The sequence below is a fragment of the Vespula vulgaris genome, chromosome 23 (genome assembly GCF_905475345.1).
Source record: "Vespula vulgaris chromosome 23, iyVesVulg1.1, whole genome shotgun sequence".
Lineage (NCBI taxonomy): Eukaryota > Metazoa > Arthropoda > Insecta > Hymenoptera > Vespidae > Vespula > Vespula vulgaris.
Genome location: NC_066608.1, coordinates 760,240 through 787,618, shown reverse-complemented (window position 1 = coordinate 787,618; position 27,379 = coordinate 760,240). Strand labels below are relative to the sequence as shown.

The window sequence follows — 27,379 nt, the reverse complement described above, 5'->3', positions numbered from 1 at the left end:
TGCTACTCTCTTTCACCTTCCCCAAAGTTTCGCAGAAAATTATAATTACTTTGAAAGAGTAAATGTATACGTTTGTAATAGTATTTATCGATGGGACCACTTTCTGATATAATAACGATTCGTTATTATCTTCGTCGGGTCGTTTTAATTAACTCGATCTATGTGTTACATGCATATCTGATAAAAATTGATACCGTATAATAACCGTGATTGCTAAAATAACATTTATGATTGAGTTTTGTCATGATTATTATTAGTATTATTATCATTATCATCATCATCATCATCATCATCATTATTTATTACTATTATTATTATTATCATTAAATCGAGATCTATCTATCGGATGAATCAGAAAATTCGAGAATGTCTTAAAGAGTATACGAGCAAAGAGAAAAGAGAAGAGAAGAAGAAAATAAATATAAAAAAGAAAGAAAGAGAAAGAGAGAGAAAGAGATGCTGAGAGGACCCGTTATGGCGACCGTGTTGCATCGCATTAACCAGTCGACCGAGTGATCTTGATCCCATCTCTCACCTCGATATTCTCCTTCTCTCTCTCTCTCTCTGTTTCTTTCTCTCTCACACACAACAGACACATACACGCTCTATCGCAGTGAACAGAACTTAATCTCGAACGTGATCTGGCCTCCAACATGAATACTCTTCTCTCTCTTTCTCTTTCTGTTTGCTCCCTCAATAAGATTCGCCTGGAAGCGTTTTCTTAGAATTTATAACTGTGCGAGTAGTGTTAAATGCGAGTATCCTTCGACGACAGGGAACTTAAGTTTTTGCTCTGTTTTTAAATTAGAGGATATTAAGAATTCTTTTTTAAATATCGTATAATCTAATATTTAGCGTTAAAAAAAAATGATATTGCAGCGTTTCAGAGAGAATATTAACGTGATAAATAATGATCTTCGATTTTCTTTACTCAAAAGTATACTAAGAGGATGAAGACTGCTGGTACTCACCTAAAGGTCCACCAGATGTTGAAGCACATAGTGTTGAGCCAGAAGAAAGCAGCCAAGAAGAAGAAGTGAGCCATAATAGCTGAAACAAAGAAGAAAATAGGTTAGACATAGTATAGAAAGCGTATATATATATATATAGATATAGATACGTATATGTATAAATACATATATATACCTGTGTGCGTGTGTATTAAGTGTAAGTATATATATTTCTCAGTTCGAGCAAAGACGAAACCGTCTAAAAGCTATTAGCTTCCTTTGACTCTCTGGAAGGTACTCTCTCTCTTTCTCTCTCTCTCTCTTTCTCTCCCTCCCTCCCTCCCACCGTCCTCTTTTCCTCTGTCTGTCTCTCTTTCTCTCTCTCTCTTCTTCGCGGACCTAAAGACCGATAGGAAGAGAAAGGATATTTAATTATAGAAGATGGTGCACGTCTTCGATCGTCCGATCGTAAAATTCTTCTTTCACGTGCAAACTGCATTGGCCCAGTGACGAGATTAAAATATCGTTTGTGTAAAAGAGATAGATGAGAGGAGAGAGAAAGAAAGAAAGAGAGACCCATCTATTTCTTAAATTAACTTTAAAGTACAAAGAGTTCTGGTCTCTGTACCGATCCGAGCTCTTTAGAGTGATAAGTGGTAGGTATATATCGTTCTTTTTTTTCTCTTTTTTTTTCTTCTTTTTTTTTAAAAAAGAAGTCATTTCCGAAAATAACTTCGAAGGATCTGAGAAAATTACTATTATTGTTACTACTATTTCAAATGACTATTTATTCAAATTACTATTTATCACAAACCGCGTTTACGTACATTTTACTTCGTTTGAAATACTTCAGACCGAGAATAACTTCAAAGTTTCATAAGAATTATCATCATCTATCTCTCGTCTGCATCGTTGTAAATACTTTCTTCTTTTTTTTTCTAATACATTCGTATTAAACATTCCATAGGAATTTTCAGAGAAAACAAAATTCTATCTTGAAAATGAGATTTTCTCTCTTCCCTTCTTTTCTTTTTTTCTTCGAAAATCTTTAAAAACTCTCCATTTCCTCCGGCATAGATGGTGCTGGGTGGGTATCATATATTATTCGAACTAGATTCCCCTCGAAAGGACGAGTTTCTTGTGCAGGACCGCAATCGCGCGAATGGCATTTCTTAACTCTCTCTCTCTCTCTCTCTCTCTCTATATATATATATATATATATATATATCTCTACGCAGTGAACCTTTAGAAAGGGCTACGCGGCGAACAAAAGGGCCGTTAGATCGCATCGAAGGCGTTCTCGCGACTGCTCTTAAAGATTCATGCGAAGACGGCGGCGTACGACGAAGGGGGGAAGAAACTTGTGAAGGGGAGAAGGACGAATATGGGACGAAGGGAAGAACGAAGGGCGAACTTGTGAAGAAGGCCCATGTACGAGAGATCACCGTAGCAAACAAAACTTTTGCTGAAACGCGAAGAAGCTGTGGCCTGCCAACGACGACGACGACAACGACGACAACGACAACGATGGTGTTGGATGGTGGATGGCTTTTGTAAAGATCCATTTGAAAAGATGACGGTAACTGCAAGAGACCCTAAGGGTTCTCGATCTCTATCAATTTTTCACGGTGTCCCTATGTTCTGTCTCTCTCGCGCCCTTTTCAATTTCCTTCGTCATTATCAAGAACGTGAAAACGTTCCAATCTTTCCTCCGTTCTACTTAATTCTCTTTTCCGAGTATGTATACAAACGAAGATTCGATCTAAAAACATACGGATTTCTCTCCCTTTTTATCTGTTTTCTTCTTTCTTTTTTTTTTATCGATTCGGAAATCATTATTGAAACTCTCGTGTTATCAAGTTGCATTATGTATCAAGGAGGTATGTATGTATGTATGTATGTATAGGTTCTTTTAGCACGCCAAATGAGAATTCGATCGGAAGGGAATTTATTTCTTCGAAAATTTCTGCTAACTCTAATGAGTTTCGAATTGTTTATATAGTACATATATAAGTATAAATATATATTCTATATACATGTGCCTTTGATACACGTTATGTATACAGTCTCTCTTTCATTTAATTATTCATTCGAAAATCTCTGTTAACTTTCACGAATCATCGATTAAATTATACAATAGTAAAAATATCTATGTGTTTATTATATATATAAATATATATGTACCATTTCTTGCCGATACTATTATTAATTCGAATATATATATATATATATATAGACACACACACACACACATATATTCCCTCGAGTATATCGATTCCATCGATTAATCGAGTTTCATGATACAGTAGAGGTATGTCGATACATTTTATATGCATACTACGTAGAACCAATGACGCACGTAAGAATATTTTGTAATCGAGCAAAGAGACTAGAGATAATCTCTCCGTTCACTCGTAACGAGCCGACACAACGACGTATAGAAATACGTTTCGCTTTTATAAACCGAACGAGATCTCTTATAAACACTCGACATAAGATATACTATATAAAAGTTAACACAAGTACAGTTTCAGACAAAAGTTTTCAAACGATTTTTAAATCCCGGTTACTCTCTTTCTTTCGAGTATTAAATTATAAACTAATTTTTCTTTCTCTCTCTCTTTCAGATCGTAAAAACTATTAGAAACTTTTTATACATCCGGTATAACGTTCGAATATGCGAGAAAGTATAAAGTTTCCCATCGTTCGTGAAAGTCGAATCTAATATTTCGATCTCGATTAAAAAGAGGAAGAGAGATATGTAGATGGATAGATAGTATGTGTTTGTGATATTGGTTGATAGTATGTGTAGTATAGTATGTGTATACGTGAGAGATACATAGAGAGAAAGAGAGAGAGAGAAAGAGAGAGAGAGAGCAAATAGGGAGGATTAACGCACGTTACGGGTAAAAGTCAGCCGATAACTCTTGCGAGGGAGATAAAGGGGGTGGGTATGGGGTGGGTATGGGGTGGAATATGGCGCAAAAGGGTGGCTACGATGCCACTGGCGGTGGCGGCTTTCGGTTCTCGCGAAACGACGGCCGACACCGAGGCTCCGTTTATCGCGCATTCCGGCCGCGCGGAAATAATTAAATTTCCAAAACTAATTACGGCTCGTTGCAATTATAACTCTGGCGACATTCATCCGTGAACCGGGCAACCGTTCTCACCCCCTTAGAAAGAGAGAGAGAGAGAGACAGAGAGAGAGAGAGAGAGAGAGAGAGAGAGGCAAGAACGTTCGCGTGCAGGTGTGTGTATTACACACGAACAAGAGAGAGAAGGAGAAAGCGTGGGGAAATAAAGGGACAGAAGGGAACCTTCATCGACGAAAATCTAACGGCGACTTGCCCTCCTAGATTTTGTCCTCTTCGTCCCTTTCCCTTAGGGACCGTATTGTGTTTGCTCTACCATGCTAGCTCGGCTTTCATCGTTTTCTCTTTGCAACGAGAAACGCGTGAAAAGGTCTCTTTCTTTATTTCTTTTCTTTTTTTTTTTTTCGAGGAGAAGAAAAGAGAGAAAGGATAAAGAGATTATTAAGGCTAGATTTATGGAACCCGTCAATTTGACGGACTTTGAGATTTCATAATTAAAGTAAGGGATATTATAAATGTATATATATATATATATTTATTTGTTTACTTAGTTTTATCGTTCTTCGTTTTAGAGGCTTTAGCTAGGTTTTAATTTACTATTTTAACTTATGTATTTTAACGTACGTTTTCGCCAAAAAAAAGAAGAGAGAAAAAAATGTTCAACCGATTCAGAATATTAGATAGGTAGAATAATTTCTAATCGAGGTATCTCGTAGATAAGAAAAGATATATCGCAGAATATTCGGTAAATCTAGAATGGATGCAGTAAATTTTGACGATAAAGACGATTCGTGCCGAACAAGAAGAGACTCCCGACGGCTTTCGTGGCTGACTTATGAACCGTTTCTAGTAAGCGGTTATTCGGAGAAAGGGATGATCGAGGGTAAAGGAAGAGGAAGAAGAGGAGGAGGAGGAGAAGGAGAAGGAGAAGGAGAAGCAGGAGGATCGAGGACGAAGAGAGAAGGAGGGAGGGAGGATGGATCCACGCGGGGTTAATTTAAGTCACGGAGCGTAAACTCGAAGGAAGGAGTAACGCGTTTGGGGGATGGGGTGAGAGTTGTGGTATCACGAAGGGCGAGTGCGAAGGGCTGAAACGTCAGCTAGTTAAAGGATCGCGATTTGCATCGAGGGAAGGTTGGTATTAGATCGTACCACCGATTTATTCTTCTTTTTTTTATCTATTTACGAAGAAGATCAAAGAAGAAATATTTTAGGCGTTCGTATCACGAACGAACGATCTTTTTCCCCATACGTTTTCCAATTCGATCGAAATTTTAAACAACGATCGTTTTACCTACGTGACGTTCGTCTTTTATCTCGGAGTCTAATTAAGAAAGAAAGGAACAATTTTAGAAGAAATATTGAAAGTTCTCGATAAAGGTTTAATCGATCGAGAAGCTCGAAAAGGGGCTGGGTTACAGGCACTCATCGTTTCTAAGCACTTCGATATTAGTCGACCTACCCGCATCCTGTAATTAGATCGAAACGCCGGATTTATTACGCCGTCTCGATTTGCATTGGGAGGGTTAGAATTCGATTCGACGTGTATTATTCGCCTGGAGATTCCTCTCTTAGCAACCCCCTCTCTCTCTTTCTCTCTCTCTCTCTTTTACTCTCTTCCCTTAACTTTAAAGGGCTATCATTATATGGAGGCGTTTCGCTGTCGTCCCTCTTAACGAATCGCAAAAGTTGGCGATACACATTGGGGACGAGCGATCGGTCAACTAGAAAATTAAACGAATGAGATATTTACACGCCGAAAAATGTTACTTATATAGAGAGAGAGAGAGGAGGGGGAGAAAGTAAGAGAAAAAGAAATAAATTAAAACGTTTGATCTCGAGTATCGAAAATATTGCTTTTTCGGTAGATCGTCCAACTAATCAAAATTTAAGTTAGATTTTTATTCCTTTTTCTCGCTTTTTTTTTTTTTTTTTTTTTTTTTTTTTTTTTTTATTACATCTTGAACAGGATAAAGTTACGAGGAACGTTAATGTAACGGTAGAAAAGCATTTTGTCGAAATGCCGTTTACATCCATAATTCCGTTCGAAACAAATTGCCAGACGCGGGTACATACGTTGAAAACCATTTCGAAACGAAGAGAAATTATGCAACACAGTCGAACGCGATAAACGAAAGAGAGAAACGAAGCGAGAGAAAGAGAACGAGAGAGAACGAGAAACGAATAAATAGATACAGGTAAACGAGAAACGGAAAACGAAATATCGAGAGACACGAGGAGGGACGAACGAACGGAGGATTTAGACTGAAAACAGTAGTACGTGATCCATGAAACCAGATACCGATTGCAATTTGTTACGATATTAATAATTATCGAATCGAGTCGAGTCGAGTCGAGTCGAGTCGAGTTGGTTCGCTCGTCGACCCAACCGCGACTTTTCGTTCTGCACCTGCTGCTGTTGCTAGTGCTAGTGCTAGTGCTAGTGCTAGTGCTAGTGCTATTGGTGTCGCTGCACAAATTGTGTTCCCGTTGAAAATATTCCGAGAACGAGTGCATCGTTGATATAAATCGTTTCCGTTTTCACCATTTCGCATTACGATTTAATCGAACTTTCATGAATGAACTATCGCGATCGATGCGACTTGAAATTTACTACACGACGTTATCTCCGATCGAACCGAAAGTTTTTTCTCTCTTTTTTTTTTCTTCTATGAAAAAATGGAAAGATACACGATTCTTGAAAGATTTGATTTTATTTATTGTTCTTTCGACATTGATTAGAATGAGAGAGGGGAGGGGGAAGACGCTCGAAATTTATCTAGATCATTAAATCTATTTAGATATATTTAACTAAGTCACTAAATTTGTCAGCCACAGTGAAAATGACGAGAGAGAGAGAGAGAGAGAGGTCATTCGAAATTTATTTAGATCACTAGATCTATTTAAATTATACATATATTTACAGAAGTCTCTAAATTTATCAATCCACAACCACGGCTGGTTTCATCTATTTTTATTAAGAATATCTACTTGAGATTTTATCGCGTTTTTTATTTTTCATTTTTCATTTTCCTTTTATTATATACTTAAGATCAATTTGATAAATTCTTTTTTCCTCTCTTTCTATATTTCCCTTCGGAATAGAATAGAAAGTAATCAGATATATAGATAGAGCAAGATCTGATCCAATTGATAAAAATTTCATTCATTTTTTACAAAGACTTTCTACTTAAACTTTCTACTTAAATTATCTCAATGCATATTAACGATCTTTTTTATTACATAAATATCAACGTTACAAAATTCCTCTCTTTCCGTTCTTCTACGTTTTTTTTCTGACGTTAAATACATGCATATTGCAAATATCAACATAATTATATAAACATATTAATGCACTGGAATAATTATCGATAAATCTGATATTAAATAAAAAACGAAAATTAGATAAACGACAAGGTCGATCGAATCGAACGACCTTTTCGGATGTCGTGGCATGAATTTAACACGGTTTCGAAACGAGGGTCTTTTTAGATTCATACGAGAAAGAGGGAGAAACAGAGAAAGATAAATAAAGATAGAGATAAGAAGATGGAACGAGAGGGAGAGAGAAAGAGAGAGAGAGAGAAATAGATAGAAGTAGATAGTAGCTAGACGGAGATAGAAAAAGAGTAGAGCTTGCAGTAGTCGTTTCCAACGAAAAGCAACGATGAATCACATGGGTCTAGCGTATAAATATATCCTCTCTCTCTCTCTCTCTTTCTTACTCACACCACACACAATATACACACATGCGCGTGTATGCTCTATCTCTCTCGTTTTTCCTCTCATTCGAGTAGAACACACGTGCATTAGTGTGTCTTTTGGAACGACGCGAGACGATTCGCGATATAATTCGTGGACGGCGCTTTTCGGACGTTCACCTCGGGGTGTAAAATGTGACATCACTTACGAGACGCTTTAATTTCGTTCTCTCTTTGTATATTAGACGAACGATCGTGTTATCGTCGTAAATTATTTTTATCGGGCTATTATTCTTCTTTCTATTTTCTTTTCTCTCTTTTTTTCTTTTTTTTTATTCTTTCGCTAATCCCTCTCTCCTACTCTCTCTATCTATCTATCCATCTAGCTCTATCTACCTCTATCTCCATTTCTATCTCCTTTCAATATTACGTACGTACACCGATCGTAAACGAACGTTAGCAGAGGAGCTAGCTCTCCCTTGCGTCTACTATTCCCAATTACTTGATTCGCCAAGTAATTGTTGTCTAGCAATTAGTACGCGTAAGCTAACAGAACGGGTCACGATTGTTGGTGTTTCGTTTCTACATGAAATATAACGTGATTCCTTTGAGAGAAAGAAAGAGAGGAAGTAAAAAAAGAAAGAAAGAAACAAACAAACAAAGAAAGAAAGGAAACCTAGCCTGTTTAAAGAACCTGTTACAAAAGTGATTGATAATTAGATTACGACGAGATCTGCACGAGATCGGAACACGAACGTTTTAATACTCCTCCGAGCTATCAAAATTAAAAAAAAAAAAAGGCTAATAAGAAGCTTCGATTTCACGGAAAAAATAGAATATGATGAAGAAGAAGAAAAGTGGACGCGAAATGGAAGTAGAACAAATCGGCTCTACTATGGCCACTCGAAGGATTCCACTTACGAAAGGATGCCATCATCATCCTGTGCCATTCTATGGCATCCTGGCAAACCGCGTTTAGAACGTTAGAGAGGAGGCAACCACAGCAGTAAAGCACTGTGTGTCTCGAGTGTTGCCGAAATTGCTGCTGAACGACGTCGGCCTGAGTTTCACGAGTCCTCCGAAATATTCCCTCTCTCTCCTCTTTCCTACTCCTCTACTCTGCTCTCCTCTCCACTTTGCTCCTGTTTCTCTGTCTCTGCGTTAACAAGTACTCTCTCGTGTTAAACAAACCGTCACAGTAGATACATATCTATCTTCTTTTTTAATAACGCAAGAATGTATACGTATACACGTGTGTATGTCTACGCGCGTGTGAATCTTTTTAGTAATATATATCTAGCACTGTCTCCAATAAACGAATCTCGTACACGTAAAAATATATTTGACTTTTGTAGCTGAACAAAAAAATAATAATGAAAAAATATATATATATTAATCTTTGTAAAAAAAATCCTTTTCTCTTTTTTTTAATAACGTATAAAGTTTCAAAAATATGAATTTACCTACTAATATTACTCCTAGTAAAGAAATATAAATAGAAAAATATTTTTTTAAATTACTACTTAAGAAAAGAAAAAATATTAAAAAAAATTATGTATATATATATATTAATCATGCTCTTTGAAAGTACTCTTCTTAGAGATCCTTCGAAGCGAAAGATCCTTTCGCTTTTAAGGACACTTCGATAGCTTCTCTCTACCTATCTATCTATCTATCCATCTATCTATCTTTCTCTCTTTCTCTCTCTCTCTACCTTTATGGTAGAAAGCGTAATTATACCGCATAAATTGTCCCTCCCTTCTCTCTCTCTCTCTCTCTCTCTCTCTCTCTCTCTCTCACTCTTCTCCTTCGTTTTTTTATCTTTTTTCTCTGTCCTCCTTTTTGTCATAATTAACGAACGCGAATGTCCGCGCTGGAAAAGATAAATAATCTCGAGTCTTACCTCACGGGGGACGCTAATTAGCACTCGTTTTTAATCATTCACACGAACGAAACTTTCTGCTAACGTCTGCCTTTGGATACGGTAACATTCCTATCGCACACATAGCTCGCCTTGCGTTTCTTTTTTTTTTCTTTCTTTTTCCCCATTAATAAGAAGAAATTCGCATTGGAAACTCATCGCTGTGGGGATTAGATTCCATCCAAAGAAAAAAGAGAAAGTGTGAGTAAATCAACGAGCACCAGGTGTTGAAGCAATTGTATTACGATCAAACTAAAATGAGAAAGGGATAATAGAAGAAAAAGAAAATATTAATGATTTGACATTTCAGATTTGTGTGTCTTAACTTTCCTACATTTTCGCATATTCACCCGAGTTACTATTATTATTATCGTCGTCAAGATTCGATGGTCGGTCGACCAAAGTCGTTGACTGAATAAGAAAATCGTTTTGATCTCGGCGAAAAATTTCAAATTGTAAGTAATAGCGAGTCGTCGTCTTTTGCCTCGTAAGAATCTCAACGTGATGGACTATGTATGTACACTTGTGTACGTATACGTGCGTATGTATCTATACGTGTGTCACGTGAAATCTGCACAGTTGCACAATGTCTTCTTCTTCGGTATAACGGAACGTACATACGCACGTACGCGTGACGAGACGAGACGAGACGAGACGAGACGAGACGAGATGGGATGCAAAACGAGCAGAGAAAGACGAACAAGATGAAGAAGCCGAAGAAGAAGAAGAAGATCGGCGAATTGGAGAATAGCCAAGAAAGCATTGCTCTCAAAAAGTTCTCAAAAGAATTCTACAAAGTTGCAAATTTAATGACTAACAAACAGTTTACAAGCTTCTATCTAAGAGATTTTATCGCCGTCTAAAAATTAATTTTTTCTATCTACTGCAATTGTATGTACTCGTAAATCAATATACGTGAGAGAAAAATAATATATAATAGACGGGAAGAATGTAATTCCAAAATAAATGCACGTGTGTACGCGTGAGAATGACGTAAAGAAAATATTCATGTGTATATACATATGTATACATATACATATAGAAAGAGAAATGCATTTAAAAACCAACGAAGAACGTGAATGGACAGAAAAAATATATATATATACTTAGTGTACTATATATATAAATATATATGTATATAAAACATGTATGTAAAAGTGGTTCGTTCGACGCGTAGGAAATTGAACGATTTTCGAAATTGAATCAAACCAAAGCGGGAATTACATAATCGCACGCGTACCCCGAGGGAATCCTCGGCCGGGACATTCCTGCGGGCGAATACACGAAAATCTCCGCAGGGAATACACCAACCACCCTCTACTACACCCCCAGACTCAACCTCACCCCCTACTCTCTATGTTCGTGCTTTCACCTTCTCTCTTGCTTAACCTCTACCCTTCTATCTGCCTCTCTCTCTCTCTCTCGTTCTCTCTACCATGCAGCATTCTATCCATCTACGCGACTATCTCTGGACGTTCGTACGTTTCTCCATGGGGAAACACGTTGGTTGGTTACGGTTTGCATTCAGAGCATGTCCATCGACCGAACGCGACACGCATTTGCAACAAAATAAGCGAGAGCCTATGACGCCTTCTTCCGTGAGTATCCTACGTCGTATCTCCTCGTAATCACGTAGTAGCTATGTATATGGAGAGAGAAAAAATGAAAAATAAAAAAAAAGAGCGAAAGAAAGATCGCACCCGACAAAAATTGCGTTGAAAGTCACGCGAAGGTTTGTTTCCTACAAGAAATTCTAACTTTAATACGATTCCCAATACGATTCTAATACGTTCTGAGGTCTATTTATAAGGTACGAAGAATTCAAAGCTCGCGAGAAAATATGTTAAATAAAATTTCTATGAAATAGACATTTTGATATCATACGCAAGATCTTTAGCAACTTTTAATAGAGTAATAAAAAAAATTCTCGATTAAAAATGAAAATAAGAAAAAAGAAAATAAACCGTAAAGGGGAACATTTGTCGGATTAAAATTTTCATTCGAGTTAAGTTTTTCAATTACGTATGATCCACCACCATAATACATAATTGGCAATTATTGTATCATACACATCGATATTGGTATTGATTATTTGTACGGGTGTGCGCGTCAATATTATTACAGATTAATCGTCGGAGCGCGTGTAACCATCCAGACTTTAACGTTACTGCGTGATCAATTTATCAAACGAAAATAATACCGGTACTCGTCGTGAGTGGGAAAGAGAGGGAGATTCTCTCCATCGAATATAAAATAAAAAATTCTCATCGATATACATTCTACGAAGTGTACACACTCACACTATAGCATTCTGACGCATCACTCTGCGTACTTTACCAAAATAAAGACAGCCTCATTTGCGTGTCGCGCATGCTATTGTATTCAATATTTTAATTATTAGGAGTACGCGCGTGTGCGTGTGTATATATATATATATACGTAATTTATAATGATCAATGATAGAAGATTAATTGTCAAGAATAATTTACACGGTAAATATGTTTACATAAAAGAAGAAGAACTAATTATCGAAATTATTATCAATATTGAATAAACAATAAAAAAAAAGAAGAAGAAGAAAAATAAAAAAGAAAGATAATTGATAGCGATTAAATCGTTTGATTATTTCACGTAATAACGAAACACACCCGTGCATATATACATATACATACAAGAAATTAAAAAAAAAAAAAAAAATTAATTCGATGTCGTAACTCGTTAGACGAATATCGAGCAGTGATAACGAAAATAATCGAGAGCGAGTAAACGATCGATTATCCGTCGCTCGAGGGGTGTTAGCAGGAAATTACGTCGATGCAATCGAAACTAACACACACTCGTACACACTCACACGCTCACACGACGATCTGGCGTATGAGTTGCGCACGAATTTGCACGTGGCAAACGAAGCGAACGCACGATGCGAATGCGCACCATACACCTTGGTATACGTTTACGAGGGTCTAGAAAGCATTCTCTCTCTCTCTCTTCTACCCTCCTCCTCTCCCACCCTTCTCCTCTTCCACCTCCTTCTTCTCTTTCTCTCGTAGTTTCTGTTCCCTGAATGTATTCACCTTCGTGAAAGGTGGGTACTAGCAAGCTATGTAATAGTATGAGTAAGAGAGTGTGAGAGCGAGAGAGAGAGAGAGAGAGAGAGAGAGAGATCCCGAATGGATGCTCGTTTCACGATGGCATGTGTCCCGCGTGATGGACGCGCAGTACGCGACCGAAACCACGGCTAATTGGGCACGATAATTAACAAGACCGACAGCCAAATTGCACTTCACCGTACCACGAGTTCGATGCTACTTCGTGTTCTAATAAATTCTACGGATTTATTTACTTTCTCTTTCCTTTTCTCTTTTCCTTTTCTCTTTTCGTTTTCTTGTCTCTTTCTCTCCCTTTTTTTCTTTTCTCGTTCATCATTTTCATAAGAGCGATAATAGACGAAGTAAATCACGTAGATCTCCGATCAATCTGTTATAATCATTTTTAAAGTAATACGAATAAAATCATTGAAATAATTTATCGTCGAGATTTAATTTATTAATGTTATTCTCCAATTATTGCAAAGAAAATTTGTACCTATAGATCATGATCGCACGATCTTCGGCATAATTTACTCTCGAGTATCTTATTATCTTTATAATGTTCGATAAATCTCGAAAGTTCCGGTAGATCTTCGATAATGGTCATTAACATAATTTGTTTCGCAAATGAGTTATTAATTTTATAATATTTCATAATTCTTAGAAGACAAAGGAAAAGAAAAAAAGAGAAGAAGAAAAAAGGAGATTTATATTTACAGATCTTCGATAACGATCGCCAAAATGATTTATTATCAATGATCTTATTAATTTGATACATTTTATATATATATATTTTTTTTAATCGTTCGGATAAAAAAATTAATCAACTAAGTGTGATAGCTAATAAATTTCTGTAGACATTCGGGTGTCGGTATTAATCAAAAAAATAGAAATAAAAAATAAAAAAAGAACAGAAAAGCAAGGAAAAAACAAACAAACAAATAAACAAACGAACGAACGAACGAACAAAAAAAGAGACAGAGAGAGAGAGAGAGAGAGAGAAATCATGTCGTAATCTCATCGAGAAAGAGAATAAATTTTTGCTGGACGGATACGTCGGGTCGCATAAAAATCCGTCTCTACCGCAAATTTTTTTCCTCCAAACACGAACCGAGTCCGAGAGCAATTTTTTGTTTTCCGCCGAGTCAGGAAAACTCGTTGCGTCAGAGAAGCGACGTTGTAGCCCCCATGGTGATTTTTTATTTTCTCATAACGGGAGATCAATTTCGCATCTACCATTGAACTTTTTATTTTTCTTTTTTTCAGTTTTTTTTTTTTTTTTACTTTTTTCGTTTTTTTTTTTTTTTTAACGTCGTCATCATCGCATCGATATGCCATGAAAACGACTTTCTGTTTTACACCGCGCGAGGAAACTCCGGTGAATATTAGAAAAAATCATGGGGATATCTACCCTCTTTTTTTTACCTCTCTCCTTCTCTTTTTCTTTCATTCTCTATAGGAATCATAAATGAGAAAAGAAAGAGATGAAAAATAAAGATCAAAAGTTTGTTCTTTTTATCGGGACGACGAATATAACGCGCCACCCTCGCACGTTTCTTTAGCCATTGTTTTGCTTCGGCAATGGCCGAAAAGCCGCTTCCGGCGTGCGCACAATGCGCTCGCATATATACGAGAGAGAGAGAGAGAGAAGAGAGAGAGAGAGAGAAGAGAGAGAGAGGAAGAAGAGAGAAAGAGAAAGAAGAGAGTAGCACGTGCGAGAGTGGAACTGTTTACGCAACATACATACACATACATGCATACGTACGTACGGATGTACATACATACATACATACATACATACATACTTATGTACATTCATTCATCTATCCATCCATCCATCCATCTATCCATCCATCCATCCATCCATCCGCATACGTGCACACGCAAACGTATATAGAGAGCCACGCGTGAAAACGTTTTAACGCTTCGTTGTTCACCACGCTAGGCCTATTGTCTACCATTATTGCTACTAAATTATCGCTCGTTATAATACCATCGTCCATTATATCGTATTCAATTTGAGATTGAAATGGAAAAAGAAAAAAAGAGGAAAAAAAAAAAAGAAAATTCATTTCGATTTTTCGAATCACCATATGGAAGAACGTGTATCACGTTGCAGAGATTTTCAAGGTTGCTTTTGTTAAAGGAGAATCGATTCCTGGCAATTTTCATTTTAACGACCGGAGTTAAAAGCTCTTTTACGAGTTTCTCGAAAGAAGAGGATCATCTAGGCACAGCTTGTGAGAGAGAATGAAACGGAGAGAGAGAGAGAGAGAGAGAGCAAATTTAAGACTTCTGTCTCTCTCTCTCTCTCTCTTTCTCGTTGATTTCAACGAGAGCGTCGTTGATTCAGCACGAACGACCTTCAAAGGACGACACGAACGAAACCCTTCCACTTCTTCGTCATTGCGAGAATAGAAATTTTACTGTTGAACATTAAATCCTTGTAGCTAGATGGTTACCGCTTTTCCTTTCAATCCGGCTCTTAGTTGCCCCGCCACAAGAATATTATACGAGCGTAATCACGTTCTTTGAGAAACGTCTCAAACCGATATCTTTTTCTGACACGAATAATTACTTCTTGGTAAAGTGTTACGATCGTATATACCTTCGTTCTAAATATCAACCTGCTTTCCGACAAGTTTTAATGCGATTTCTAACGTTTATCCTCCATTCCACTGTACCGTATTACATTTGATAATTTTTTTCAAGAGAAATAATTCGGATTAATACAAAAAAAATATATATATATTCATGCTTATACTACGTCCGACAAATTTGACAAGAATTGTTGAAACAGTTGTGAATCTATCGTATTATCATTTTGGATTATTTCAAAAACCTAACGCATGAACGATAAATATCAGATTTAATTGAAATCTACGTACATATCGAAATCTGTTTGAAAGCGTTAAGAAAAGATTAAACGAGTTCGGTTTGCATTCGAAACGTTTTCATAATCGAAACGATCATAGATAAAGTGAGCGAGAAGAACGATTGTGGGGAAGCATAGGAGGAGGTTGGAGAGGCGTTGTAGTAGGACTACGAGCAAATTCCGAGCGATTTCGGTAGCGAGTTCCGTATTGGACGATACAAGCCGATCGGAGAGAGATCCTTATCGGGATGATCGGTCGCACGGTTTTCGAGAGGCAGATTGAATTTCGATTCGGTACGCGCTGGGTTATTCCTATCCGCATATAGCTTCCCAATTATTCGAGCAAACATGCGGGTATGCATACCTTGTAGCTGATACCCCAGGTGAGTAATCAAGGTGAGAGCTACGCGATGTACACACAGTGGAGGCCTCGTATGTACACACACATACGTGTATATATATATATGTGTGTATGTATAATATATATATATATGTGTGTGTGGGTGTGTGTGAGGACCAGACTAGAACGAGGAACTAGTAACTTTGATCGACTCGACCCTTCAAACGAATTTGAAATTATCCCATTTTCGTCAACCGACTATGATATCGAAGGAAGAGAGACGGGGAGAGAGAGACAGAAGAGATTATTATTATTAAATTATTATAAAAATTGAATCCAAGAAATACAGAGCATTTTATGATTCTAACGTTCATATAAATTGTTTTCGATTATCACATTCGTCAATATTCAAACGTATTGGAAATTATTACTAAGAATACAAATTCGTATAAAACTTCGATATCCCGAATGTCATATCTTCTGTCAATAAATAATATTGCATTTAAAAAGAAGAAAAAATACAAATAATATAACGCGAACGTTCGAGATTAAAAAAGGAAATTTCCGCTTTGGGAAAGTAAATTCGACGATTTTTTTATTCGTCATAAAAATAAGAGACTTGGAAAAGTAAACGGTAAAACTCGAAGCAAACCACACTGAGAAAGCAACCTGTGCAGAGAACTATGACGCGTAAACGTTCAGAGAGAAACGAATTTTATTTGAGATTTGTCGAAAGTCGAAAGTGAAGCAACGAACGAACGAACCGAACGAACGAACGAACGAACGAACGAAAGAGAAAGAGAAAGCGAAAGAGAGGATGAAAGGAAAAAAAATGGACGGATCGAGAGGACGAGAGGATTCGAAGGAGAGCAAACGAGCATCCAATTGGAAGAGCTGGAGAGTACGGTAGGGATTCGGAGGAAACGGAAAGATGGGAGTAAATAAACCCCTTGACACCCTCCTCTGTCTCTCCCACCCTCTTTCTCTTTCTCTCCTACCCTCTTTCTCTCTCTCTTGGTCGAGGGTTGGAATCCGTAGCGGACAGTCACGGTGAAAATTGCGTTTCATCTCGATACACGCGAGAAGTCGGCACTATTGAGTAGCGAGGATTTAATAAAAAATTCGACTCAGGCCAAAAAGAAGAAAAGGAGAGGGAGAGAGAAAGAGAAAGAAAGAAAGAAAGAAAGAAAGAAAAAGAGAGAGGACTCGAAGAGGAAGAGGAGAAAGAGGTCCTGGAGAGGCGTAAAGGTGGACGGGAAAAGGGGTGTAGCCAGTCAATTTGAGAAGAGACGCGAGAGGACATCTTCCTTCGCGACTGGAATATCGAATAAACTCTCTCCCTCTCTGTTTCTCTCTCTCTCTCTCACTCACTCTCACTCCCACCCTTGCTCTCACTCTTGTCCCTCTTTTCGCACGACCGTAAACGTAGCCCTTTTGCACGTCTCCGCAACCGAAAATACGGACGACCGGAAGGAATGCGACGACACGGGGGAGGACCGTCGTTTGCGATTTTCAGATCGACCAGGATTCTCGAGAGTAGCGCTCGTAAAAGATAATCCGACGCCTACCTACGGTACGGTCTTCTACCTCTTTTACTTTTATTATCTGCAAACGCTTCGTATGATTATTATTATTATTATTATTATTATCATCCTTTCTATATTATATAGCTACGATCCTGAGACGTAAAAGAACGTTTCGTTTTTGGAAGGTATATCGAAGGACGAAAGAGGACAGAAAGAAAGAAAGAAATATTTACTCCACGATCTGGATTCGATTAGGATCTGTTTGAATTTTGTCTCATTTCGTATATCAGTAATAATTTCGATTATCGCCGTCGAAAGATTAAAAACAGGATTGAAGCTGAAATCTATTTTTATCAAGAGCAACTCGTTTATAAAAAAAAATTGAAGGATCCCGAAGTAACTTGATCGAAGGAGTTCTTCGATTTTGTATCAAATTTTTTAATACGAATAATAAGTTGGATAATTATATAAATATCCATCATAAAGGAATGAATCGGTCTTGTTAAGCAAAAAAAAAAGGAAGAAAAGAAAGAAAGAAAAAGATTTGAAGGATAGTGTTATTAATGAATGTTCGAAGGATGAAATTTTTCACGAAATTTATTCATTTCAAATAGTTCGAAGGAACGAGTAAACTAATAAGAAAATGTCGATAGAGGAAGTCGTCAGACCCAGAGTGAAATTAACGTGGCAGCTGGACGAATACCGAAAGCGTTCGACAGCTGCCAAATCAGTGCGAGCACAAGCTCTCTCTCTTTCTCTCTCTGTCTTTCTCTCTCTCTCTCTCTCCATCTTTCTCTAACTCTCTCGCGCGGATTCTCGACGGTGGACCTTTTTGTTCGGCCCGTCAAAAGTCTGGAAACCATCTGTTTGACGAAGGTGCACGACATGTGCTACTTGGTTATAGGGAAAGTAACACACATGTAACTCGTAACAATCCTTGGAAACGTAACGCGTCCAATAACATGGACTATGAATCGAGTAGGTTACAACAAGCTATGAAATAAAATCGACCTCGGGGACTTATTATTTGCCGCTCCATTTTTGTCCATTTCTTTTTCATTAATCCTTTGAATCCTCTCAGTCAATAGATTTAACGAATATCAAATTTTCATGAAGAAGAAAGAAAAGAGGAGAGGAGTAAAGAAACGGAAAGAGAAACAAAAGGAGAAAAGTAAAAATAAAAATAAAAATATAAAAAGAGAAGAAAAGAAAAGAGAAGATAAAGAAAATGCAGGAGGAGTGTAACAAATCCCTGAGAGGAGAGAAAAGAAAAGAAGATGAAATCTCCGGAGAGATTTCGAGAGATGTAGAAGGAAGAGTAGAAGGAGGAGGAGGAGAAGGAGGAGAGATTGTAGTCTGAGTTAGATCTTCGCGTTGCGGAAAACGTCGCTCGTGCTTGTTAGAGCGCACGGAGTGTCTAGAAAAGAAGAAGAGAACGATAGATGTAAAAGTCGTTCTCGGTCTCGGTTCGAGACCACCGTCGACAACATAGAAGAAAAAGAAAAGGAGAAAGAAAAAGAGAAAGAAAAAGAAAAAGAAACAGAAAAAGAAAAAGAAAGAAAGTAGAAGCATGCGTTGGCGGTGAAGATCTCTTTAAATGCAGAAGAGTATCTTCCGTCTGTCGCTTCACTTTGCGCTGTAATCGTTTTAATGCGTGGCTGCTTATTATTTTAATGCGCGACCTTCGTTTCCGCAGAGACTAAAACTTCTAACGAGTAGTCAGTCTCTGTCTCTGTCTCTCTCTCTCTCTCTCTCTCTCTCTCTTTCTACTTCATTCTGATTTTATTTAAACCTCCTTCCTATCCTTGTTCCTTTTTTAAAGCGTTCACTCATCCCATTGAAAATAACGGAGGAGGGTCGTCGTACGAATGACTACGATATTAATTTGTACCTACGTTTTACTACTCGCCATGAATATCGATGAGCATTTCGCTTAAAACGAATCGAATCGACCGTACGTTTTTTCCACGCGGACTTTCTTTCTTTCTGACAACCTCTGCCTATTCGGAGTTCATGGAATTACTAATTTTTATTCCGAAGATATATAACATTTTACATACGCATTAAAACGTCAAGGTTGTAGACGTCATCCCTTTTGTTTTCGAATTAATGAGTTCAAATTTAAATAATAATTTAGTATCTATAATAAGAGGAGCTTCTTATACATTCGATTAAAATCGAATCGTTTTCATCTTGCGTTTCATTATAAATTCATCGAGCTTAATAAATTATTATATAATAAATTAAATCGAATTATTAGGAAAATAATCAATTGATTAAATCTATGTTAAAATTTAAATAAACTTTTTACAAATCTACAGCTGATTAAATTCGAGTTATTCGTCGATTAGTCATACGTAAGTATGTCGAGGTCGTGAAATAAAATCCTTCGATTAAATTAACATTTAAATTAAAACCAAAATAAACAATCTGTATAGGCTCTTTTAACATCGATTAGAATCGCTTTGAAAAATGCTTTGCACTTTATGACAAACGGAAATCGAACAGGTTCCTTGCGTCTTCCGTTTACGTTAATGATTCTCCATCAGAATTAAAAAAACAAAGAAAGAAAAAGGAAAGAATAACAACGAAAGAAACACGAAAAAGAAATCGAAAAGGAAGCGTTATTAGCCGTTAGAAAAGATTAAATTCCATCATCTTGTCATCCAACAACTTTAATCGTTGCCTAAGACTAACGGTGGTTCTCGAGAAAGCCGGTCTTTTTTGCAACGACAAGCCAATCGACGAGCCGATCTAACGATCTTTCTTCTTGGTGACACTGGATATCCCATTCAGTTCTAATCGCTTTAATGCAAGAAAAACCATCGAGGTTGATGAACTCGAATCGATTTGCCCCGTGCATTTTTTCTAATCGTTATTAAAAAAATTATTAGTTTACAAAAATAATTTCTTTACAAAAATAAATCGTACATCTAATCGTGAGTAAAATAAAAAAGAAGAAGAAATTTTTTAATTTCTGTCTATAAATCGATAAACATACGATAAATCGATAACGACAAGGAAAGATCAAGGTAGAAGAAGAAGAAGAAGAAAAACTGTTTAGACTCGCCTATGCACGATGATAACATCATCATCCCGTATCATAATATCGCATAGGTTGCTTTTGACAGTAGGAAACGAATGTGAAATTCTTCTCTCTTTCCGCACCGGAAGTCCGCTCGAAGCGAAGGAAAACAATTGGTGAAAGACGAGCGACTTCGAAGCGAGCTCGAGCGGTCTCCTCGTTTCCTGCCCCTCTATGTGTTTCCTCTTTGGTATATATACATGTGTATATATATATATACATATATATATGCATATATATATACGTATACACAGTTATATCCAAGCGTGCATATTTCTACGTATACAAGCAAAGAACGCTTACTTATGCTTCATGCTCTACTTATCGAGAACCGGAGTTCTTTACCTTCTCGCTTGGGTCTTTGTTACACGGCCCAGTTTACAACGGACACGAGCCAGTTATGTTTGTAATTCGATAGTATAGTTTCTTCTCCACGAATACTTTTTTCTTACGCTTCGATCGTCGCATCGAAATTACCTCCTCCTTCTCGATCATCCCTCCTCAAAAAAAAAAAAAAAAAGAAAAATAATAGAAAAAAATCGAAACAAAAAACGCGCTTTTTTATATTTAATCTTTCATTTCGATCGTATTAACGATATACGTATAAAATATAAAAATGTAACGCTAGCTCTTCCATTACGGCAAAAAATTAACGAGAGCAAAATGCATTAGATTGAATTATTTTCTACGAAAAATATTTTTCATCCGTATCTATGTATTACGTATATATAGATACTCGTATATCCATGTATTTATAATAAAATATGATACGATATGTATGTAAAAACGCGAACGAAAGAGTTATTGACTCTCTCTCTCTCTCTCTCTCTCTCTGTCTTTCTCTCATCGTTTCACAGTGACTTTACGCGTCGCTCCCTATGCACTCCCGCGATGCAATGTCAGACTGCAATTATGCTCTCTCTTTCCTCTCTCTCTCTCTCTCTCTCTCCCTCTTCCTATTATCTCTCGACTTTGTTAGCGAACGAGTTACATACCATACAATGGGGACAAATCGCTCGTATTTACCGCGTTCAAAACTTCCTAATTCGCTTTCATTGCGGGCACGTTGCTGCTTCTTCTTCGCATTCTACGTACAAATGAATCTACATATACATATATACATGATTACATATACATATGTATACATTCACACAAATATTTCTTATTTTAACTTATCGGAGATCACCGATTATCGGGAAATGGCTGAAGAAACGAAAACGTGAAACCCAATTTCGATCGATCTGTACACTTATGTACCAAGTGGCTCTTCTCTTCAATCCACCTCCTCCTCCTCCTCCTCCTCCTCCTCCTCCTCCTCCTATACTACCACCTCCCTATGATTAAGGTACTCGACTAAAGCGAGTGTTGGTATTCACCGGTCGATCCTCTCGCTACTGAAGGGTACTTCGAAAATACTGACGTAGGAATTCGCTCGAGTATCGAGAAAGATCGATCGAGAGTACGTGGGACATTATCGAGAAGCAGTACTTGAGTTAACAAATTTTTTTTTTTTTGCTTTCTTATCCTGATCGCGCTCTCTCTTTTTTCCTATCTTTCTTTACTACTAACTTTCGTTAATACCATATCGCTATATATTTTACTAAGCTAACAAACGTTTCCACGAATTCTAATAATAATAAGTTTTTAATCCATAATGCATGAGCTATGCAAATTCTTCGACAAATTCGATTCAATCGCATCGAAGAGTCGGACATTTGTTACCCGTTATTAATAGACGTTTAAATTAACGCTAATTTCGTTTCCAGCTACGAATCAATCTTACTCGTTCTTATACCTAAAAGCTTCTATTACAAACGATTATTACGAACGATAGAAAATAAAGAAAGAGATACGATATGGATAGGATGAGTCCAATTTCGATGAGGTCGTTTAAACTTGATTTTGAGAAGCACTCTTGTAGTGTAACTTTTACAGATAAGTACGATGTTCTGCCATGAACGGTAAAGTGGACATATTAGAAAGATAAGATGACGAAAATCATAAAAATTCTACGATCCTGATAAAACCAAAGTTTGCTCCGTTTCTCTCTCTCTCTCTCTCTCGCTCTTTCTTTGGAAAACAGAAGCAGTACTCTCTCATGAAAAAAAAAGAATAAAAAAATAAAGAATAAAAGAAAAAAAAAGAAAAGAAAAGAAAAGAAAGAAGATCTCGTAGCGTAAAAAAGTTGCAAACTACTTTGCCATGAAAACGAACGAAATGAAAGGGGAACCTCGTTTATTAGCGCACGGCACTGGTCATGGTACGACCATATGGCGTTTTAGGTATCTACGAGAGGTATCTACGGGTTCTCTTTCTCTCTTTCTCTCTCTCTGTCTCTCTCTCCGTCTCTTTTTCTCTTTCGCTTAGCAACACCTGGCTATGGGCAAGCTTCAGCAATCTCACGACTGGAGGAGTCTTCTCTTTTCTTCTCCTCTCTTCTCCTCCGCACTCCTCTCTACTTCTACTCTACTGTACTCTACTCCTCTCTTTCTATTTCTCTCCTCTTTGTTACTCGAACGAATGGAAAATTCCAAGCACGTAGCTATATACATTTGTATCTACATACGTATGTACTTTATATACGCAAGTAGATACATATATTTACTACGAACTTTGCAAATGTAAAATGACGGAAAATGGAAATAATGAGGTGAACGCCGCTCGGGAAATTGTAACGTCCATAAATCCCGGCCTAAACGTAACACGATATGCTTTATGGCTTTCCATTTCCTTCAACTAAGGATAGATCTTTGTCTATAAACGATTTTCGTCAGACCGGAAATACGAACTTCTCTACCCCTTCTGATTCTTTATCACCTTTCAACTCTTATAATCTTACCTGTCGTCGCATCATAGTTATCACGTACCACGTCTATTCTACGCGATTACTACTTATTTCTTGATCATCGTCGATCTATAAGATCGTCTAACTAATATGGATCTAAGATCCATGTGCGTCTGTAATTTTTGCGTCAATTTTTTTTTCTTTTTTAATATTTCGTATCTCGATATCTTTGAAAGATAATATTTATTTCAAACGTAATCGCTCACGTCCCATTAATTTTTATTAATCTCAATATCGCTAGTTACTTACAAATCATTGATCTACGTACCATATATATTCTTTTAATTTTGAAAAATATTTCATTTCGATATTTTCGAAAGACTATATTCATTTGACGATTAATCCATAAATCCCAATTAACTGCAATATTGTAAAATGTTTATGAATCACTGATCACAATTTTCGACTTTCAATCTTTAAATATTTCATAGCAATATTATTCAGAAAGACGATATTTTATTTAACCGATCAATTCGATTATAAAATTGAGTATCGTCAACTTTATATGTATCATCAACCTACAATTCCCATTCTAAATTTGAAGAATAAAGTTACACGAAAGATATCAGCCTGTCCGATCGTAATATCTAGATCTTGGAATATCTCCGTGAAAATGCATTTCCTTACGTCGTCTTACGTTAGCGATCTCGGACGGACCATCGATAAACGAAAATCGAACCTATACATATATACATCGTAGAAAGGGTATTACTTCTATTTCTATTTCGACTATGTACTATGTATAATATATACACCTTTAGCTTCTTTTCTTGAATTTTCAACTGGTATCTATATATCGTGGCGTTTCGAAATCCCGGCGCCTTCAAGTGCTTTATCATACTTTTTATTTCTCTAAGTAACTTTACCTTTCTCTTCGAGAAAGAAGAAGAAAGAAGAAGACGAAAACTAAAGAAGAAGAAGGAAGAAAGGAAAGAAAAAAAAAGAAAAGAAAAGAAAAGAAAAGAAAGACACATCGATTCACTCGCAAGAATCCTAGACAAAGAAACGAGTACCAGGAGCAGTGCAGAGGGATCAAAGTTTCTCAGTGTTTGATGGACCACAAGCTTTTCGTGTCTGGGAAAAGAAGAAACACCCCCGTAAATAAAAAGCCAGTATAGAAAAATGATGGAAGGGACGTAGGGCTTACGTATCGACGACGCGGAAAAAGGAAATTGTTAGAAAAAAACAAGATGAGAAAAAATAATAAAAAAAAAAAAATAAAGAGAGAGAGAGAGAGAGAAAGAAAGAAAAAGAAAATGTTCGGACAGAGAGAAAACACAGTTGCCAAGAAAATTCCCTCTTTTTTTTTCTTTTCTTTTTTTTTTTAAAGAAGGAGGGGGTGCAAAAAAGCGCTCGGTGGTTCTCTCGACTATGACTTTTCTACGCGTCGAATAAAAGCAGCCCTTTTTACACCGTCGAGTCCTCGCGTCTTTCTCCCTCCCCTCTAACCCCTATCATCCGAGCCACCCTTCATTCACTCTCTCTTTTTCGCACGTGAGAGAAAGAGAGAGAGAGAGAGAGGATGCCAGTCAAAGAAGAAAAGAGAGAAGCGGATTTTTCCCCGAAGAAACTTTTCCTCTTTCTCTATTTCTTTTCTACCTATCTATCTACTACACCCAACTCCAAACCCCCACCCACAACTCTACCCTCTACAAGCTTTTATGGAAGAAATCTTATAATTTCACGGCGGTCGAGCACGTCGAAATTTTAAAAAGCAGCCTCTCTCTTTCTATTTTTCTCACTCTTTCTTTCTTTCTGTCTTTCTTTCTTTCTTTCGTTCTTTCTTTCTTCGTCTCTCTTTTTCTCTTTGAAAGTTTTGAGTTTTAATCGTTCGACCATGAGAGAATCCTTTTTTGTTTTTATCAATCGAGTCTACTTCATCGGAATAGAAAATTCTAGAGAGAGAGAGACGATGCTGAATGAAAGATGACGATTTGTATATCAGTCTTGTACCTCGATAGATCAAAGAAGATTTCTACATGAATTTTTAAAAAATCGAAATGTGTACTCCTTTCGCAAACTCTTTAGACTAGCAAGTTTGTTCAGTTTCTATTTTCAGATCGTACAAGTAAAAGCTTAGGAACTTTGGATCCATCCCTAGTATACTACTTTTCGATATTCTCATCGAGATAATATCTAGAATAAAAAAGAGAAAAGAAACAAGCAAACAAACAAAAAATATTCAAGCTTTGCGTGCAAACGCATACAGCGCGTATATAATCATAGCTTATGTTCGAGGGGAGAACAAATATCAGAATGGTCTTCGATCGAACAGGCGACTACACAAGGAGAAGCTTCCTTCGCGGTGAATAAATTTGCAAAGGTGGAACGAGGGTGAGAGTGGGGAACTGGCTGACTGTTTGGTGGTGATGGTGGTCCTTAGAAGCTGCTCGTTTCTCTTATTTTCTTTTTCGTTGTGGCCCTTGAGGGTTGCTCGGAAGGAAAGGACGAGCAGCAAGTAGCAAGCAAGCAAGCAGCAGGCAAGCAGCAGGCAAACAGGCAAGCAGGCAGACAGACAGGCAACCCCGGTACTTTGATGCTCTCCTCTGTGTCGTTGCCTGCTGTAGATTGGTGGTACTCGAAGAGGATGCAACGCGGAATAAAAATATTTCACTCAAAATTCGAATTTCATTGTCGCAGTCCACTCGAAAAGCAACTCTTCGTCCTCCTCCTTCTTCTTCTTCTTCTATTTCTTACAGAGGGCGTCGGTTGACTAATTGAAGGGGTTTCCCCGTAACAAAAAAAAACAACACGCGCACAGCTCTCACCCTCTATCCTTTATTTTCCTCTGTGATTCATTAGTCGCGTCGATCCCTCCTAAAAAAACGTATGCGTATCCTCTCATCTTCCGTATTTTCACACGCTCGCATATACGAAACGATACTCTCTGGTAATGTAGTAGTAGTAGTTTAATAGTAGTAGTAGTAGTAGTAGTAGGATGTAGTTGGTTGTCAGGACACATCGAGCGTGATTTATTACGTTCTACCCCTCCTTTCCGAAAATTGTTACGGGCCGTTTCCTGCAAAATCATCATCCTCTCTTCTCTTTCACGGCTTACAATAAATATGGACGGCATACATACATACATACATACATACATATATAGGGAAACAAAAGATTTCACGATATAAAATAACTTTCCGATATCACCCCTTGTCACCCCGCTTTTGTCTTTGAGAACAGTATCGAAGATTTCTCTTTTAGTCGACGAGCCGCGACGGATTTATCGAACGTCGAGACGAAACTTAATCGCTTATATGAGAAAGGAAGAAAAGAAAGAAAGAAAGAAAGAAACAAAGAAAGAGAACAAGAACGCGCGCGCGTGTGTGTGTGTGTGTGTGTGAAAGAGAGAGATGGGAAAGTTCAGAGAAGGATCCGCCTTAATTTCACAGGATGAAAACTTTTACGGAGAGAACATTTCGGCTGTTACCGAAAAGAGGGCGGTGTGGAATTGTGGAGAGGGGACAAGGGGAGTGAGTTTAGCAAGCTCCTCTTCTATCCTTTGGCTCTACCACGTTTTTGGTATAGAAAGCAGACAAGAGCGTTGCAGGCACCACCACCACCACCACCACCACCACCATACCACCACCGCTTTGCCTTTGCCTCCGCCTCCGCCGTGCGTCACGATGATAAATCGAGCTCGAAAACTGCGTCGTGCAATAGGGAAAGGGGAAGAAACTCGAGAAACGTTAGCGCAGTAGTAGCAACCCCAGCGAGACGCGATCTTTTCCTATTAGCTGGGCACGAACCTTGAAAACGTTTGCCAGAAGGAGAAAACGGTAGAAACCGGGGAGGGCCCGAAAAAAGAAAAGGGAAAAACAGAAAGAGAAAAAAAAGGAAGAAGACAAAAATTTTCATAGGAGTCCTTTCTAAGTTTTCCACGTAATAAAAAAAAAAAAAATGTCGAATCGTTGACGAACGTGAAACTCTAAGTACATTAAATACTCGCAGAGAT

The 27,379-nt window shown here is 37.5% G+C and overlaps 1 protein-coding gene across 4 annotated transcripts in view; it reads right to left on the bottom strand.

Annotated features, from left to right (window-relative positions):
* LOC127071883 (probable G-protein coupled receptor Mth-like 1) overlaps window positions 1–27,379 on the bottom strand; it is a 94,491-nt gene that overhangs the window by 42,807 nt on the left and 24,305 nt on the right. For all 4 annotated transcript variants that reach the window (XM_051011673.1, XM_051011674.1, XM_051011675.1 and 1 more), the window contains one exon: window positions 972–1,050. In XM_051011673.1, the coding sequence (XP_050867630.1) occupies window positions 972–1,050 (79 nt within the window). The remainder of the gene's footprint in view (window positions 1–971; window positions 1,051–27,379) is intronic.